The sequence below is a fragment of the Ovis canadensis genome, chromosome 16 (assembly GCF_042477335.2).
Source record: "Ovis canadensis isolate MfBH-ARS-UI-01 breed Bighorn chromosome 16, ARS-UI_OviCan_v2, whole genome shotgun sequence".
Classification (NCBI taxonomy): Eukaryota; Metazoa; Chordata; class Mammalia; order Artiodactyla; family Bovidae; genus Ovis; species Ovis canadensis.
In genome coordinates, this window is record NC_091260.1 from 49,176,258 (window position 1) to 49,195,431 (window position 19,174).

Here is a 19,174-nt window from a genome sequence, read left to right on the forward strand (position 1 = left end):
ATAAGAAGATGCTCTATTTCATTTATATAAAAGATATAAAATAAAATATGCTGTAGAAAATTGGGTATATTATAAACACTCTAACTTAAGCACATCGCAGACTCAATATCTTGTCATCTTTTTTTAAAAAGCCTAGAAAGAAGAACCCTCAAATATGAACAGAGACTCTCTAGGTAGTGGGAATATGGCTGATTATTTTCTTCTGTGTTTTGCATTGTATATATTTTCTTCCCTGAGTAGGTAATATATCTACACTTGAAAATATAAGCCTTTTTGAAAAAACTACTTGAAATTTACTCATCCATTTTTTTCTGTAATGTATCTCTTACCATTTTGGAATTAATATTCCTTAATATTCTCTTTTTCAGTTTTTCAGGGAAATATGTTAGATTTAACAGAGATGAAGTGTCCGCAAATGAAAACTACCAGTTATTCTTTCAAATACTTTCAAATCAAGAAGTATACAATTTTACATTGAATGCTCAAAATCTTCTGGGTCAGACAGAATCAACACTTTTAGTTAACATAACTGAAAAAGGTAAGTTGCTGCATAAACCAGTGTCTTAAAAATAACTTTAGAAGTGGTAAAATGTCTTGAGGTTAATGAAAAGTGCTTCTAGGGATTTTCTTTTTAATTACTGATTATTTCCTGTATAGTTACTTAGTGTTCATTTTTAAAATTTCATTTAAAAATCTTTAAAATTTAAATTTCAAGTTTCACTATGTTATTGAATTCAAATAAAAATTTGAATTAGTTTTATAGAAATTGTAAGTGGCTTTATCTAATAATTTTGATTTCTGAAAATATTTTTGCCCAATATTTTAGAAACTTTTTATTTTGAAATAATTGTAGACTCAAGGATGGTTGCAAAAATAATAGAGTCCTCCTTCAGCTTTCTCAGTAGTATCATCTTATGGAACTGTACTTCAGTTAGGCAGTTGACCCTCCTGGTTCAGTACTGAACCTGACTACTGACCGTGCTCCCTTTTCACCAGTTTTTATGCATTTGATTGTGTGTGGTATGTGTCTAGCTTTGTGCAGTCAGATCCATGTATAGATTCATGTAACCCACCAGATACAGTTAAGATACAGAACTGTTCTATCACCCCAAAGGAACTACCTCTTGCTGTCACTTTAGCAACCCCACCAGCGCACACACACACACACACACACACACACACACGAATCTCTGTCCCTGGAAAACAGCTAATCAGTTCCTCATGTCTGTTGTTTTGTCATATGGGGAATGTGTGTAAATGGAGCCATACGCTGTGTGACCTTTGGCATTCGTGTGTTCCTTTGTGCTTATTTCTGCCTCTTTGCAACCCCGTGAACTCTATCTAGCCTGCCAGGCTCCTCTGTCCATGGGATTCTCCAAGCGAGAATACTGGAGTGGGTTGCCGTTTTCTCCTCCTGGGGATCTTCCTCACCCAGGGATCGAACTGTGTCTTTTGCATCTCCTGCATTGGCAGACATTCTTTACCACTGCGCCACAGGAAGTTGGCATTTTTACTAAGAATGATGTCTTTGATATCCATCCACGTAGTTTTATGTATCAGTAAATAGTTTGTTCCGTTTTACTACTGATGATTTCTGAATTTTTACCAACCCTATTAATATAGAGATCAAAATAGAAATAAAAGAGGTCATTCTTTTGGCATTCATTCCTGTGGTCTTTCCACATGTATCAGCTGAGACCAGCTCTACAATATACGGAGCGGTAGCACAGAAGCCTTCTCTTAGAGATAGTCGGGGGCTAAGGGCTTAAACCATTTGCATTAGAAGACAGCGTACAAGTGATTAGTAGATGGTCCTGTTGCCTTACTTCGTTATTTCTTGATTTTTTTCCCCCTAAGATCAGAAAGGCTACATTTTATATTTGAGTGGCAGTTTTGTATGTATTTATCTGCCCTCTGCCATTTCAACCCTGTCTTTCCCATGATTCTTTCTATCACTCAAATTGGTATATGCAGTATATCCAATATAGTGTGTAGTTTGCTTCAGTGTGCCTTTGTTCTTGCCAGGACTCCAGCCTGAAATGCTTTTCTGCAATAGTTTTGCCAATTTCCTTTGGTTTATCCTCTAAGGCTCATCTTAAGTCCCATCTTCACTGTACATCTACACTTACTTACAGCCAAATTCCAGTATCTGTTAATATCTATACCACACATTAGGATTTACTATATATACTCTTGATTTTCTTTCTTTCTGTTTGTCATTCCTCAAGTAAAGGAGAGGTTCCTTAAAGGTAGAGACTACCTTTTAGTATTTCTGGGGCTAACTGAGAAACCTTGAGCGTGAATGGTTCTTAAGCAATGCTGGCCTGGTGTCAGGCCATAAATGTGAGGTTTGTCTTCCACAAACACTGGGTGGAACATTGTTGATCAGCACTAATAACACATCTCCTGTTTTTTGTTTTCTTTGGCTCTCATTTGTCATATTAGAAAAGAACTTTTAAAGTAATTTTTGAAAATTATATTTACAGTTCATCCCCATATTCCTACTTCACTCAAAGTGAAGGATATTAATTCAACAGCTGTGACACTTTCCTGGCATTTACCGGGCAACTTTACAAAAATTAAACTGTTATGTCAAATTGAAATTAATAAAACTAACTCAGAGCATGAATTGGTGAGTAAGATTCTCCTCTAAACTTCTTTTGACATTATTTTGGATAAAATACGTAGTTTTCAGAAAGAATTAAGTAAATTCACATGTATAAGCTCTCAGATTACTTATTATAGAGGTTTCCTAAGAGCCATTGTGTATGTGTGTGTGTGTGTGTGTGTATACATACTTTAGATGGTCTAAACATTTAGCACTTAAAAACAATTGTAGTAGTAGGTGTTATAGAATATAAGTATGACTTCTGCTACTCAGAATGTGTCTAGATCTAGTATAGTCCTTGGCATGTAACGGGCGCTCAATAAATTTGTGAATGAATGAGTAGTTTTTGCTGTAGCCTTTGTGTTAGTTAATGGACTAATCAGCAGCAGAGAGATGATGTGATATTTAAAACTGCTAAGTGCAGCAATAGGAGCAAGTTATAATTGGTCATTATAAGTCAAAACATGACTTTTTAATACATTTTAAATACTTAAGTTGACTTTTATGCTGCACCATCTTGTAATTTGGGGTAGATCTAAAATAAATAACATTCTACTTAAATAGTTATTTGGAAATGTACTGATAATTTCTAAAAAATCGGTCAAACTACAAAATGCAACACAGAAAGTTCCTTTGCAATAAGTAATTGGGAACTCAGAGACTTTCCGGAGACATGCAAATCCTCAAATTTGTTTCAGATTGCTTCATCTTAATTTTATTTGGTTTAAATATTTGTTGGATATTCTACATGTTTAGCACTGCACTAGGGGTTCTAAGTGCCATGTAAAAAATAATGCATAAATGATGCTTGCCTCCAATAAGCTTCCAAATATGTGAATAATGTATTTAATACTCCAGGTCATCTTGGATTACTAAATTATATTAAGGCATATTGCATCACCATTAACCATAGACAGAATATCATCGTCTCTGCATAATTTAATTGACCATTATTACTTAGATTCAACATTTGGATTAAAAATATACTTTAATTTTTTTGCTATTGCAGAACATAATTTCACTGATTTTGAATTTTATATAAGAATTAAAATATAGTAGATGAACTGTCTTTGGTTTTATAGAGGTAAAGTCTTAGGACATTCAGTCAATTTATGTTGCAAATTTGGGAGGGTTTCTTCTGAAAAATAAATGTATATGTATATTTATTCATATACAAATGATATTACATATGTAATGTATATGTTTGTTTTCTAATAGCGGAATGTCACAATGAGGGGGGTAGAAAGTTCAAATTATCTTACTACTGTGGACAAGTTAAATCCATATACCATATATACTTTTCGGATTCGTTGTTCTACTGACCCTTTTTGGAAATGGAGCAAATGGAGCAATGAAAAACAGTGTTTAACCACAGAAGCCAGTAAGTTAACTGAATGATTTATGGCTAATTGTTACTATGGATCCTGAAATTTTATACCTTTTTTTTTTTTTTAACAAAAATGTCACCAGAGTGACTAAAAGTAGGAGAATGTTTAGATAAATTGTGTAATTATTTAATACCTACTAGTAAAATACCATACAAAGATTTTAAATGATGGGTTTTAGTTTCGTGATAATACGAAAAAATGCTTGGCTTATGTTACGTGAAACGGCTAAGCTGCCTTATCCACAATATGATTATAACTGTATTATACACAGGATGATACACAGGAAACCAAACTTGAAATTTAGTAAGATTATGGGGTGGTTTTTCTCATACTTTTTCTTCCTATTCCTGGTATTTTAATTATAATGATCTATTTATAGTGTTTCTTTATTGAAAGCAATTATTAATAAAGCTAATTTGGTAAAATATTGTGACTTAGGCCTAAGGATGGTTGGGACTATAAGTTCTTGAACTTTTTAGTTTCTGTGGTACACCCAGATCAAAATATCTTTAAAATCAGGTAACTGGTTTTCTGAGTATGAAAATTTCTAAAGACAGAATGAGATTCTATTCTTGATTAATCCAGATATCAACTTTCAAACAAACAGCAAAAATTTAGAAATAGGTGTAGTTTTCAGAAATTATTCAATAAAAGATAGCAAAAGATTTATTTGCACTATATAATACAGGGAATATCAAACTTCTTCCAAAAAATGTAATGTGTGTTAGTTGCTCAGTCGTGTCCAAGTCTTTGCGACCCCATGAACTATAGCTGGCCAGGCTCCTCTATCCATATTCCCAGGCAAGAATACCGGAGTGGGTTGTCATTCCCTTCTCCAGGGGATCTTCCTGACCCAGAGGTTGAACCCAGGTCCCTGGCATGGCAGGCAGGTTCTTCATTGTTTGAACCATGGGGGAAGCAATAAGCAGAGAAACAGTAAGACAAAAACTGATAGGTATTAACCCAAATTTTGTCTCTTCACATGAAGACGAAAGAGATGAGAGGATCTTTATAACGCATCCAAGAGTTATTTGGATCATGCTTGAGTCCCGAGAGAGAGTGTACTAGTTATTTGTTGCTGTGACAAATTACCCCAGAGCTCAGTGGCTTAAAACTGCAAGCATTTGTTATCTCACAGTGTCTTTGGATCAGAAGTATAGGAGCAGCTTAGCTGAGTGGCTCCGACTTAGAGTTTCTTAGGAGGCTACCGTCAGGATGTGAGTGGGGGCTGCGGGCTTGAGTGGGGGCTGCGGGCTTGAGTGGGTCTAGAGGATTGGCTTGCAGCATGGTTCACTCACATGGCTGTTGGCACGAGGTCTGTATTCCTCACTGTGCGGGCCTCTCCATAGGGCTGCTGGAGTGGGCAGCCAGCAGCACCCAGATTTAGTGGTCAAAAAGAAAACAAGGCAGCTTCCACAATGTCTTTATGTCCTAGTCTCAGAAGGAACATACATCACGCCTACTCTACCCTACTGGCCGCACAGGCCAACCCTGATACAGTGGAGGAGGGACCACCACACTGAATGTCAGGGGCCATGACCAGCATCATTGGTCCTTTTGGAAACTAGTTACCACAGGAGCTTTTGCCTTAGTTGATGAGCTGTTGTTGCCAAGAGGAATCACTTTATTTACACCTCATTGAATAAAGGCATTTAATTCACTTAAGAAATACCTATAAGCATCTACCATGTGTCAGGAATCATCTAGTTACAGGAATATAGCAGTGAATAAAACAACACTCTCTTGCCCATGGGGTGTAGAGGTTAGAGTACTAGAAATGAGTTTTTAAACTACATATATAATAGTGTATTTTGGGTGGCTGTGAGTGCCATGGAAAAAAATAAAAACTAGAGAGAGGGCTAGGGAATGAAGGCCAAGTGGTTGGGGAGAGGGGTGCAATTTTAAGTAAGGTAGCTGGGAAAGACTTCACTAATAAGGTGACACTTGATCTGAGATACAAAGGAGGCAGGGAAGGAAGCTACTAGTTAATCCAGAGGAGGAAAGTTGTAGTCAGAGGAAGAGAGAACACAAAGTACAGAAAGACTGGAGTGGGTGTCCTCCTCATGTTTTAGGAACAATCAGGAAGCTGACCTGTAGCCAGAGCCAGCTTGAAGAAGAAGGGGTTGGAGGGTGTGAGATGGAGAGGCAGCCCCAATCCGTCTGAGGGATGTGAGGGTGATGTTAACCCATTGTAAGGGACCTTGCGCTTTGCAGATGTTCAGAGCTCGGCTTTTCCATTGCTCCATTTTCTAAGTGGAAAATGACTTAGAAGCAGTAACTGCTTCACATTTTTATTGAGAATTTCAATTTTAAACCCTGCCATCCCAATTATTGATCTTATCAACTGACATAGTATGCATCTTCAAATATTAACTTTTAAATCTCTTTTCTAGTTCCTTCAAAGGGACCAGATATTTGGAGGGAGTGGAGTTCTGATGGAAAAAATCTAATAATATATTGGAAGGTAAATGTCTTATTTTTCCTTGAATATTTAAGTAACTTTAGTATGCTAAACTACTTAAATTACATATGGTTCTTGGGTTATTAGGGAGCCAGGACTTCCCAGACTGGCTTAGTTGACAGTATTGCTGAGAATGTACCCTGGCTTCTAAAACTTCCAGATTCCTCATCACTGCAGACGTCCCACAGTCTTTGTAGTGAGGACCTCTGTCTCAGGTCTAGGCATTCTTCAGTTTGATTTTACGAGACTTATAAAGGACCGAGAATTTCATGAGTTCCATCTACCTCACTTTAGTCAGAAATGCAGCCGGAAACCACGAGTTAGAATTGTAAGTGTTAATGTTGTATTTTCTCTTCAGTGAATAGGAAACCAGCTTTTTATATCTTATCAGTCAGCATAATTTGTTTTTCCCTAAATAAATTGTGTTACAATACAGGAATTATAAAGTTTTACAAAGGCGTTCTAAAATTTTAGCTAAAATATGAATTGCATTATGTTTTACTAGAGCATAAACCTTATTGGAGCAAATGTTTTCACTGCTGATTTATGAAAATCAAAATCACAAACAGTTGTTTTCTACATCAGATTTCATAGGAACAGTTATAACCAGATTCTTTTAAATAGTGCATTTTGTTATTTAAAGTAAACTTTTGCAAAAACTTGACATCAGTATGGCTTTGATTAAAATGGATTTTTGAAGTCTGCGAGCATGTTGTGTACACATTCCATCACTTGGAGGTCGTCTGTATGTGACTCTGCATCCCCTCTTATTCTTAACTGGAAAACTCCCTTAGCTACTCTCAGTTGTCTGTCAGATTGTGCAGTAATATAGGAATGATCGTACAGATGACTTCAATGTAGAGAGTTTAGGATAATTTTCAGACTAGATGAATGTTTAACCAAGGATTAAAAATATTGAAGCAATTCAGATTCTAACCGCAGTGACTAGTTTATGGTTCTGCCATGTTTGGGTGGAAAGTTAAGTTGTTTTGGACATGTTGATTATACACATCATGACCACTAGGATGATTTGAGTATTGTTCAGTAGGCAGTAGTTTGGTGTAAGGCTCTGGAGCTCCAGAGAGGTCTGAGCTAAAGACATAGCTTTGAGTAGCATGTAAATTGATCACTCAGAGCACACCGCGTAGAAAGAGGCCTGGTGTGGCATGGTGGGTGGTGGCAGCATCTGAAGAACCAGCAGAGGAGATTGGGAAGGTTAGAAGGGCAAGAAGACCAGAGAAAATAGTGTGCAGAAACCAAGGGAATGGGGGTAATACGTGAAGGAATGGGCAGTATCAAATGAAATCCACAATTCTTGGGATGGTAGCCTGTTCACTGGACCAGGCCGTCAGAGAGCTGTCGGGGACCTCTGTGTCTTCAGCAGAGTATTAGTGGCTGGATCAGAGGGTCCTATGCACTGCTGTATAAATTGGAGAGATTGTGTTGAAAAGCAGTTTAGATATATAAATAAAGACATTTGAATGTTTATTTCCTTTCCTGTAAGTCCAGATTTGGGACGCCACATTAAGGAATTAATCCTAACTGGGGAAAAAAGTGTGGCACCAAAAGGTTCATTTTATTGTGAAAAAAAATGGCAACAACTTAAAATCTACTTTTTTAAGAAATATTCAGGTAAACTAATAAAAATGCTATATGAAATATAAAGCTGTTAGAAATATATATAATTGTATTATCCAAAAAAAGAGTGTACTGTAGAAAAGTGAAAAAAAAATAGACGATTGTATAGTATGATTGAAACAATTTTAATAAAAGTCTCCATCTAGAAAAACAGCTTGAAGGAAATACCAGAATGTAAGAATATTTAAGAAATGGGAATATGGGAGATTTTTCTTCCAACTTTTTAATATTTTCCACATTTTCTGTAATGAGAAAGTACTACTTTAAAATGAAAAAACAATAACTATTTTAAAAACATGATGCCATACTTTTTAATATTTTATTTAAGTAGAGCACTGCTTCTCGTCTCTTCTTTTGGTTTCCTTCTGAAAAATATGAAGCTAAATATTGTTTTGTTACTTAATTTTTATATTTTTATCTACTCTACTGCTTACAGCAAGGGTAGTTTTTGTTCAGCACCGCTTCCCTGATTTATCCAGATCTCAGTGGATTTAAAGTCTGTGCTGTGCACTGTTAATGACTCATGTTTCCTAACATTACTTTGTTAGGATTAGTGAAGTATCCAGTTTAGACTCAGTGGCCTTGCCTTGTCACATCACCTTTGCCAATTTTTATAACAGAATTTATTTTTCTTTTTTTAATAGCCTTTACCCATTAATGAAGCTAATGGAAAAATACTTTCTTATAATGTATCATATTCATCAGATGAGGAAACAAAATCCCTTTCTGAGATTCCTGATACTCAACACAAGGCAGAATTACAACTTGATAAAAATGACTACATCATCAGTGTGGTGGCAAAAAATTCTGCCGGCTCATCACCACCTTCTAAAATAGCTAGTATGGAAATTCCCAATGGTGAGTACTTAAGGTAAAAGTAGTATATAAGGACAGGAAACCAAGGTGAAACATTTCGACGGTGTTGCTTGCTCTCATAAAGTCAGCTTTCTTCTCATACCCTCTGCTGCTGCTAATGAGTAAGGAGGAACAGGCAGATTACTGTCAAATATTCGTGGAAAGGCAGTAGCCTTCAGTATTGACTGGAAGCATCTATACTGATGGATAAAATAATTACAAAACCCAGTTACTTTAACGCATAATGTTGTAGAGTTATGGCGGTAGATACTACTCTTAGGAAGAAATATTTTAACAGCTTATTCAGAACTGCTTTTACACATCTTCCCAAGACCATGACAGTTGACACACCAGCTAGGCTATTTTTAAACAGGAAGAAAGAAATACTTGTTTTAAATGACAGCTTCATTGATAAGACAATTCTTTATTAATAGGAATCCTTTACTGATAAATTCTTCTTAAAGTCTAAATTTCATCTTCAGTATAAGCTTTAGAAAAGAATTTTTATGTAATTTTAAAATTCTTCAGTTCCCCCTTTAAATTTGATGAGTTACAGTGACTGTCAGTTTTCATTCCAATCCCAGAGAAAGGCAGTGCGAAAGAATGCTCAAACTACCGCACAATTGCAGTCATCTCACACACTAGCAAAGTAATGCTCAAACTTCTCCAAGCCAGGCTTCAATAGTATGTGAACCGTGAATTTCCAGATGTTCAAGCTGGATTTAGAAAAGGCAGAGGGACCAGAGATCAAATTGCCAACATGCCCCGAATCATCGAAAAAGCAAGAGAGTTCCAGAAAAATATCTACTTCTGCTTTATTGACTAGGCCAAAGCCTTTGACTGTGTGGATCACAACAAACTGGAGAATTCTTCAAGAGATAGGAATACCAGACCACCTGACCTGCCTCCTGAGAAATCTATATGCAGGTCAAGAAGCAACAGTTAGAACTAGACGTGGAATAACAGACTGGTTCCAGATTGGAAAAGGAATGCATCAAGGCTGTATATTGTCACCCTGCTTATTTAACTTATATGCAGAGTACATCGTGAGAAACGCTGGGCTGGATGAAGCACAAGCTGGAATCAAGATTGCCGGGAGAAATATCAATAACTTCAGATATGCAGATAACACCACCCTTATGACAGAAAGCAAAAAAGAACTAAAGAGCCTCTTGACGAAAGTGAAAGAGGAGAGTTTAAATGCTGGCTTAAAACTCAACATTCAGAAAACTAAGATCGTGGCATCTGGTTCCATCACTTCATGGCAGATGGAGAAACAGTGGAAACAGTGGCAGACTTTATTTTTGGGGGCTCCACAATCACTGCAGATGGTGACTGCAGCCATGAAATTAAAGATGCTTGCTCCTTGGAAGAAAAACTATGACCAACCTAGACAGCATATTAAAAAACAAAGACATTACTTTGCCAACAAAGGTCCATCTGGTCAAGGCTGTGGTTTTTCCAGTAATCACATATGGATGTGAGAGTTGGACTATAAAGAAAGCTGAGCACCGAAGAATTGATGCTTTTGAACTGTGGTGTTGGAGAAGACTCTTGAGAGTCCCTTGGACAGCAAGGAGATCCAACCAGTCCATCCTAAAGGAAATCAGTCCTGAATATTCATTAGAAGGACTGATACTGAAGCTGAAACTCCAGTACTTTGGCTACCTGATGTGAAGAACTGACTCATTTGAAAAGGCCCTGATGCTGGGAACGATTGAAGGCGGGAGGAGAAGGGGACGACAGAAGATGGGATGGTTGAATGGCATCACACACTGACTCAATGGACAGGAATTTGAGTAAACTCGGAGTTGGTGATGGACCTGGAAGCCTGGTGTGCTGCAGTCCATGGGGTCGAAGAGAGTCGGACATGACTGAGCGACTGAACTGAACAGTGACTGTCCATTCTTCCTTGACAACTTTTTGAGTCACAAGCTCTCAGTGGCCATTCCTGCCTCCTCACCTAGTTAGCTCCTCTTCTGAGTCATTCCCTGACCCCCCTACTTGCTGTCCCGCCCTAGTATGGGGTCACCTTTCTATGATCACCCACTCCTGAAGGAAGAAAAATTGGTCCAGTTCGGGTCCTCAGTACCTTTTCAGTTCTTGTTTGAGGGCACTGGGCAGTGTCTGACTGCTTGTTACATAACTGTTTCTTTGTTCCACTCAGTTGTGGACGCATTAGGAGGAAGGAATAGGGACACACAGTATGTTTCGAGACACGCAGCAGCAGCCAGAGCCCAGATGGCAGTGCAACGCTAGAGCGGAGAGGTCCGCAGGCAGCGCTGCAGAGGCGAAAACAGGACAGGGGAAGCCGTGTGGACCCCCGTGGCAAGACAAGCTGCCGATTTAGGTTAGGTGTTTCGTGGCTCTCAGAATAATAGGCAATACCTATTTATCTTTTATAATTCAGAAGCTATATTCCTACCTTTTCTGTGTGTCTCTCAGGAGGTAGTAATGTACAGGACTAACAGTGGTCTGGCCGTCAGCTTCCAGACAGTTACTGCAACTCAGAACAAATCATGGTTCCTTGAGGATTCCCCAGTTGCAGGCCTTACTGCCTCAGCACAGGCTGACAGTGTGGATTTTTTAGTCACATTGAGCCAAGAAGCTGTTGTATCCAGAGTCTTCTGTATTCCAGGCCAAATTGTTGTCTTGTATCTAGTAGTAGTTGCTTATGAATGCAAATTTTGTTCAAAAAAACCTTTCCATGGCTTTTTACTGAGCCCTTAAATATGCATCAGTTAGAGAAATTACTTCTTTCCCCTGTTTCTCTGGAAAATTTCCCTCTTGGCGACGCTGTTCTAACCCACACTACTTACTTACTCCCAACCTTGGGCCTCCCTTATCTCTGAGGCTGAGATCCGGCAGGTGGGGAAAACAAACCTCATCATGGCCCCCAGCGCCCTCTGTCAGCCTGTGCACCTCACACATCCGTGCTGCTCTCTGCCCACGCTGGCCACCCCATCCCATCGCTGTCATCCCTGTCCTGTCTCCAGAATCCCTTCCGCCCACCCATGGGACAGCAGTCTCCCTTGAAGGGAAGTGAGGGGCTGGCACAACCATTCATTCACTCACTGTGTGGGGTTGTGCTCCTGCTTGCCGTGGTCTGTGCCCAGAGTGGAGCTGCAGGCACAGGCCCCCGTCTGCGCTCATGGAGCCCACATCCATAGTGGATGATGAGAGGGGAGATTCTGGCCACCCAGGCCTGCCCTTCTCCAGCCTCCCTCCCCCGCTGTGCCGTGACCTCTGCCCCCATTCATCGTGGCTCTTGAGCTTCATGTCCTGGCCCAGCTATGTCACTACCTGATCCTTGGTTCTTTGTTATTTTTTTTTTTTTTCCAGCTGCAGAGTTGATCTGTATGACCAAGTAATTGCCATAGAGCAGCATTTCTAAACTTGGCTAAAGGTTTATCTAGTTTAGCAGCATTTTGCAGTGTATGTACAATGAAATGATGTGTATAATTCTGGCTCATTTTCATGAGGTTTACCTGAAAACATTATTTTTAACACTAGTAAAAATCCTTCTTTCTTGAAGATGATCTCAAAATAGAGCAGGCTCTTGGAATGGGAAATAGGATCCTCCTCACTTGGAATTATGACCCCAACATGACCTGCGACTATGTAATTAAGTGGTGTAACTCATCTCAGTCTGGACCCTGCCTCATGGACTGGAAAAAAATCCCTTCAAACAGCACTGAAACTGTAATAGAATCTGGTAGGTGTCTCTCGGAGTTCTTTAAAGATATTTTTTAAATTTACTTTTTATCGAGGTGACATTGGTTTAGAATAACATCATGCAAGTTTCATGTGTACACCATTATGTTTCTATTTCTGTATACACTACAGCGGCTAACCACCAAAAAAAAAATTTTTTTTTTTTAAGAGCAGCACGCGGAGTTACTGGTTGCAGTGCAGTGACTGTTCCCCCTCACCACTGGGCTGGTTATGGGTTGGTTTAACTGTTTTGGAAAGCAGTTTGTGGCAGTATGTGTGTGAAACAATTCATACACTCTGATCTCGTTGTTACTTGTCTAGGAATGTATTCTAAGGAAAAAAAATCCAAGAGCAGCACAGATGTACATCTAAGAATGTTCAGCACAGCATTGTTTATAATTATAATGACCTCATTTGCCACCTTTTTGCCCTTGTTTGCCCACAAGCCGGGTTACTGAGCACAAAGGACTTGCACCCATTAGCACTTCCCCGATGCAGGTCAGGGGTGCAGTGAGGGCCGGGGGGCAGCTCAGGAGCTGCAAGCCTAAGATGATGCAGCCAAGACGGGTGTGCAGTTGCCTCAGGCCGAGCCAGCCTTGGCCTTGGGAGCTCTAGCGTCTCTGCACCATCACTGTTCCTTCTGAGCCCCTGGCACGAGCGAGTGTGTCTCTGCCTGTGGGAACTGTGGAACCTCTTGGTAGTGAAGCTTCTGACATCGCCACCACCACCACCCCCCACCCCCACCAGCCCCATTCTCCCTCACGTGTGAGTGAAGTGCAGGAGAGCGAGCAGCTGCTGAGCCTTCTCTGCCAGGAATCACGTTCTGCTCGTTTACTTGTTTCACTGTCAGATGGTCAGGGTGAGCCCCATGCATTGGATTCCTACAGGGAGCTTCAGATTTTTTTTTCCATCTCTACTTGGAATACAGCCAGATTCTTTCATGTGCATAATTGGCCAAGGCCTCGATGGTTGGCTTTCTTTTTCCTTGACGAGTGCGTCGTCCCTTACCAGTGAAGTACAGCCCAACCTTACACAGCCATAGTGTGCTCTGTATAAATTATGACCCCTCTTCCCTCCTTTCTCACTTTGGCCTTGAGAATGATCAGAATGGACTGGGGCAGGGTGGAATGATGCGGGAAGGTGAGAAATGTCTCTTTAGCTGGAATATCTGGGATATAAGATGAAGTTGAAACCTGTAGGGTGAGAAGGAGGACCTTCGATGCAGAGGCCCCGCATAGCATCTTATTGTTAGCTGCTCACATCTGTCCTGCCAGCTGCTCCAGGCCAGGAGTCCTGTTAGGTCCACCCTGCTTTGCATTGTATTGAGGAGACAGTTGAAAGTGATTAACTTGGATCGAAGTTAAAATGCTTTTCTTGTATGTCTTGTGGAATTAATAGCACTAAATGCTGATGCCGTGAAGAGGAATAGACTCTTAAGTCCCATTTCCTTTAACCCCTAGGTGTCCTGTACAGTGGAAATTTTAGTATCTGCTTCTTGGAACAAGGGAAGAGCAATGGGTTCTTTCCAACCCACAAATAACCCTAGTTAGGGAAGAGCTTTTCAGAGGTGTGATACAGACCTGGGGCTGTTTCAAAAACTGACCCAGGACCAAATCTAGGAAGAAGTTGTCATTGCTTAATTTGAAGGAACAAAATGAAAACCTTGATTACCATTTTTTCCCCCTTCAAGATGATGTCATGTTATAATACTAAATTTTTCATTGCAACAGATGTGAATTTAATTTTTGTCAAGTCACTTTTCACTCTGAATGTTTACTAGTTTTGGAAACGCAAATTATTTTCTGTAACCTTTGTAAAATTAGCTTTGGAAATTTCAAAGTGAGTTATTTTCAGTTGGATATTTCTAAAATAGATATTCATAGCCATATGTACTTAGGAAAGTTTACTGATTGTGTTCATCCTGTAGATCAGTTTCGACCAGGTGTAAGATATAATTTTTCGGTGTATGGGTGCAGAAATCAAGGATATCAATTATTACATTCTATAATTGGATATGTAGAAGAATTGGGTAAGTTAAATGGGTAAGTTTTCTTAAGAGTTGAAGATAACATGAGAAATTTTAAGTAGACATCAATTTTAAGATTGAATTCTACAAATAGATTGAATTGAGATGTGTATTAGTTCAAGGAAGAAAAATAAGTTAGATGATAACTGTAAAATTATTGATGATTACGTATTCTTACTTCATTTGTTTAATGTTTATATTTGACAGTTTTACTCTTGTCATAGAGAAAACTAAGTCTTACTTTGGATGTCAAAAAGATTTACTATGTACTTTTACAAATTTTAAAAACTGTTTATTTAAGACTATCATTAAAAAGGGGAAATAGAAATAGTCTATTGGAGTAGCCACTTAAAGATTTTGCATAGGTTTTGCAAACCCCCCCAGATATGTTTTATACGTGAAAGTTGTAAGTTCTACCCTTGTATCTTCATAGTAAAAGTGCTGTGATAATATATGTGAAAGTTTATGATTAAATAAAGAATAAAGTTCTAATTCCAGATTCAGCTATTTTTGAGGCTAGAAATCTCATTAAATCTTAATGTCTTGCTCTGTATTAGTAAACTCTCCTCTAAGTGTGGGCTTCTTTTCTTTTACAGCTCCAGCTATTGCTCCAAATTTTACTGTTGAGGATACATCTGCAGATTCTATATTAGTGAAATGGGAAGAAATTCCTGTGGAAGAGCTTAGAGGATTTTTAAGAGGATATTTATTTTACTTTGAAAAAGGAGAGAGAGACACATCTAAGATAATGGGTTTGGAATCAGGTGAGTAAATTACTAGAATAAGTATATACTGTTTCTTAGAAGTTCTATATTAATTACAAAAAATGGAGAGAAAGAAGAAAGAAAAGGTAAAAGAAAATGCTACTGAATAGTTCAAACTGGTCTCCAAAACTGAACAATAAGGAAGTGAAAATGAAGTCATTTGATGAATATGAGATTTTTCAAGATTTTAGTATGTAATAAATGGCATGTGGTCTTTAAGAAATCATTTAAATCATTTATTCTGAGGCCTTTGATTATGATCCTCACAGGACAGAGAAGATCTCTTACTAATCTCACATGATGCATAACAAAGCATCTTATGAAGGTTACCTTAAGAAAAAAAAAAGTCTTCCTGCATTTATGCCGATGGAAGTGAAAACTCAGGAACCTTAAAAATGGCTTCAGAGCCTCCTTTTATTTGACAAAGAGCTATCCTCACAGTTAGGCAAGGCCTTAATGAGTTGGGAAACTTAATTGGCTTGATAGAGCATGTGTGTGTCCCTTAAATCTTAAAAACTTAAGAGTCAGTCTTGACAATTGGTAAGTGTATGCACAGAGACCTTTGAGAATCCTCAAATTTACAAATACAGAAATGTTTATGCAGACTTTTGGCTTTAAACCCTCAATGACATTTCTGTTCAAAGTCAGAAGCTTCTTATTTATGACTGAATAACACAAGCGTGTATCATCTCTTCAGTTTGAGCGCTTTTGTTTTCCTTAATGACCTTTTCTTGGAAAGAAACCGTTTTAATTATTTAATGACTGTCTGACAAGTGGATAACAAACAGTGCCGCAGGGACATGCTGCCCACCTGGGCATTAGTTTAGTCACCTCTGGAAAACAGCTGCATAAACGCGTGCCTGCCCCAAATCACGGAGTTCTGCATTTCCTAAACCTTCAGAGTTGAGGCAAACCCCAACTATCAGATTCTGCAAATATCCAGAAAAAAAAAGTGCTCAGTCATGTCCAACTCTTGGCAACCCCATGGACTGTTACCCACCAGACTCCTCTGTCCATGGGATTGTCCAGGCAAGAATACTGGAATGGGTTGCCATTCCCTTCTCCAGGGGATCTCCCCAACCCAGGGATTGGACCCGGGTCTCCTGCACTGCAGGTGATTCTTTACCATCTGAGCCGCCAGGGAAGCCCAGACATGACACCAGAGCCTGGTGTAATTTCCCTCAGGAGCTCAGAAATTTTGCACTTGAATCAGTTAAAATTATAGCACGTAGACTTCTGGTTTGAGTGGGTTGGTCCCTAAAATTAGAGTAAAACAGAGGAAAAAAACAAAAAGCAAAAAACCCATAAAGCCAATAAAGACAAAGAACCGGAGAGGCAAAAAAGAGGACATGGAAACATTAGACCGTGGAAGTGGGCTGAGTGAACTGGAGGAGTGGACGGTGGGACAGTCTAGGTGGACAGTCGGGCAAGCGTCACTTAGGAGTGGTCTGGTTTATCCTGACGGGCTAGCAGTGGATGCCAGTGGTTAGGAGGAATCTGGGCTGAACAGCAGGAGTTGACTGAAGGCGTGTAAACATCAGTTAAAACGCCCGAGTCCTACAGCATGTCATGTGAGTGCCCTCTCCCCTGAATGAGGACAGATTTATTCCGAACCAGAGAGCCTCCAGGCAGGGGAGACCACAGCGGACAGTGTAACCTTCCTTCTTCCTCCTTTCCACACGGTTAATAGATCTTCAGCTAGGCATGTTTCCTGGACAAGAGGTGAGAGGATTAAATGGTTCCTGAGAAAAGACATAAAACATGCTGAGATTCAGGGGATTACCCCAGTGAAAAGCCAGGAACCCAGCTGGTCATTTCCTGTCAGTAACAGACATGAAGCCCACCCACCTCTAAAACCCCACATGTGCACACCAGGCTTCCAGTGAGCCTTTTAGTGGCTCACTTTTAAACATGAGGAGTAGCCAGGGATAACCAGATGATTGAGAAAGCTTCTAACCTGCAAGACAGACAGCAGGAGAAATCAGAGGAAACAAATGTTACATGGGAAGGCAGAGAAATTTAAAAAAAAAACAACTATTCTTGGATAGTTGAGGTACAACTATTTATTGAAAAGACATGATGTTCTAAAAAGGAACAAACAGAAGATGGTTATGAATTCCTCCAAATTAAAACTGTGATTGAGGACATTTTTAAGGAGTTAAATAGAAGTAGAAATATTAAAATGGGGGAATTCTTCTGAAAGTGAGACACAGGCAAAAGAGACTTGGAGGTAAAAGAAAGTTGCAGCTTGAGTCAAAGACCTTCCCTGTCCTCCTTTATAAGAGTTCTGTAAGAGAGAAGAGTGGAATGGAGGGAAGGAAATTATCAAAGAAATAGCACAAGAAAATTTCCCAAAACCAAAAGACCTCAGTGTATGCAGTGAAAGGTGCCATTAAATACACCAGTAAAATGGAGAAATAGATCTATGCTGAATATGTCATGGTGAATTTTCAGAGCACCTAATATATAAAGAAAAAGTCCTAGAAACAAAGAAAAGCAGTTATGGTGCCCGGATCAGGAATAAGAATGGCAGTTCTCAACAACATACCGGATACTAGAAGATATTACGGCTAAAATACTGAGTAAAAAATTGTTTCAGCCTAAAATAACACTGCAGTCAAGCCAGTTTATCTACAGATACAGTAGTATCTGTACTACTTCTGTGAGAATAGAAGAAGACATTTTTAGACAGGCGAGGTTACTGTCTTCCCCCAGCTATCCCTTCTCCAACATCTACTAGAAAAGTGGGCCTCCACACGAGGAAATAAGTGGGGCGGGGAGTCCCGGGACAAGGGCCCCTGGAAGGCTTTCAGTCCAGAGAAGACGCCCTGGGAAGCAACCTGATGAAGAGCGGACAGGGGCTGGGAGAGGCCACAGCGCTGGGACTTAGTTGTGTTGGATCACATGGAAAATTGTGTTGAATATTCATTGAAGGATGTGGGGAGAATTAGTAACTGGTACATCAAACAAATAAGGAAGAAAGGCAATTAAAACAACAGAAAAGAAAGGAAACATGATCATCTCAAGCAGTTTGTCTTAGCAGTACTTCATGTTTATATAATCATGATAATATAAACACTGAATTTACCAAATTTTTTTATGTTTTTCTGCCAGTGATGTGGGGTTGAGGGGAGAAGGGCTAGTGGTTGTGTGTTAGAGCTAACATCTAAAATTTAAAAGTCAAGCACTACCAATTTAGGTTTCCCTGGTGGCTCAGTCAGTAAAGAAGATGCTCCTGCAGTGCAGGAGACTGCCTTGCAGTACAGTAGACCCAGGTTCAATGCCTGGGTCAGAAAGATTCCCTGGAGAAGGAAATGGCAACCCACTCCAGTGTTCTTGCCTGGGAAATCCCATAGACAGAGGAGTTTCATGGGCTGTAGTCCACGGGATTGCAAGAGTCAGACATGACATAGTGACTAAACCAGCACCAGTCTAAGTTTATTTCAGAAATGGAAGTGAATACCCACAGAAACTGATAACTTGATTTTGAAGTGATTGGTTGGGGGGAGGGAGATGCAGGCAGGCAACTGCTGCTTTTTATTAGCCATATGCTATTGAACTGCACTATTTTGGTTAAAATTTAAAAAAACAATAGTTTAAACAATTCTTCTCATTTCCTTTTAAAACAGTTCCAAGGCGTCCTCACTGGTGTCTTACTTGAGACCTCGGTTTCCTGAGTCATTTGGAGTGATCTCCATTGATTCGTGCTCCCGCTCCCTT

General features: G+C 39.4%; 1 protein-coding gene across 1 annotated transcript in view; it reads left to right on the top strand.

The window, feature by feature from the left end:
- Positions 1-19,174, top strand: part of LIFR (LIF receptor subunit alpha) — a 77,552-nt gene that overhangs the window by 48,239 nt on the left and 10,139 nt on the right. Inside the window, exons 9-16 of the mRNA XM_069556154.1 lie at positions 369-538; positions 2,487-2,632; positions 3,827-3,989; positions 6,390-6,460; positions 8,740-8,953; positions 12,486-12,665; positions 14,592-14,693; positions 15,287-15,454. Coding sequence (XP_069412255.1) covers positions 369-538; positions 2,487-2,632; positions 3,827-3,989; positions 6,390-6,460; positions 8,740-8,953; positions 12,486-12,665; positions 14,592-14,693; positions 15,287-15,454 — 1,214 coding nt within the window. The remainder of the gene's footprint in view (positions 1-368; positions 539-2,486; positions 2,633-3,826; positions 3,990-6,389; positions 6,461-8,739; positions 8,954-12,485; positions 12,666-14,591; positions 14,694-15,286; positions 15,455-19,174) is intronic.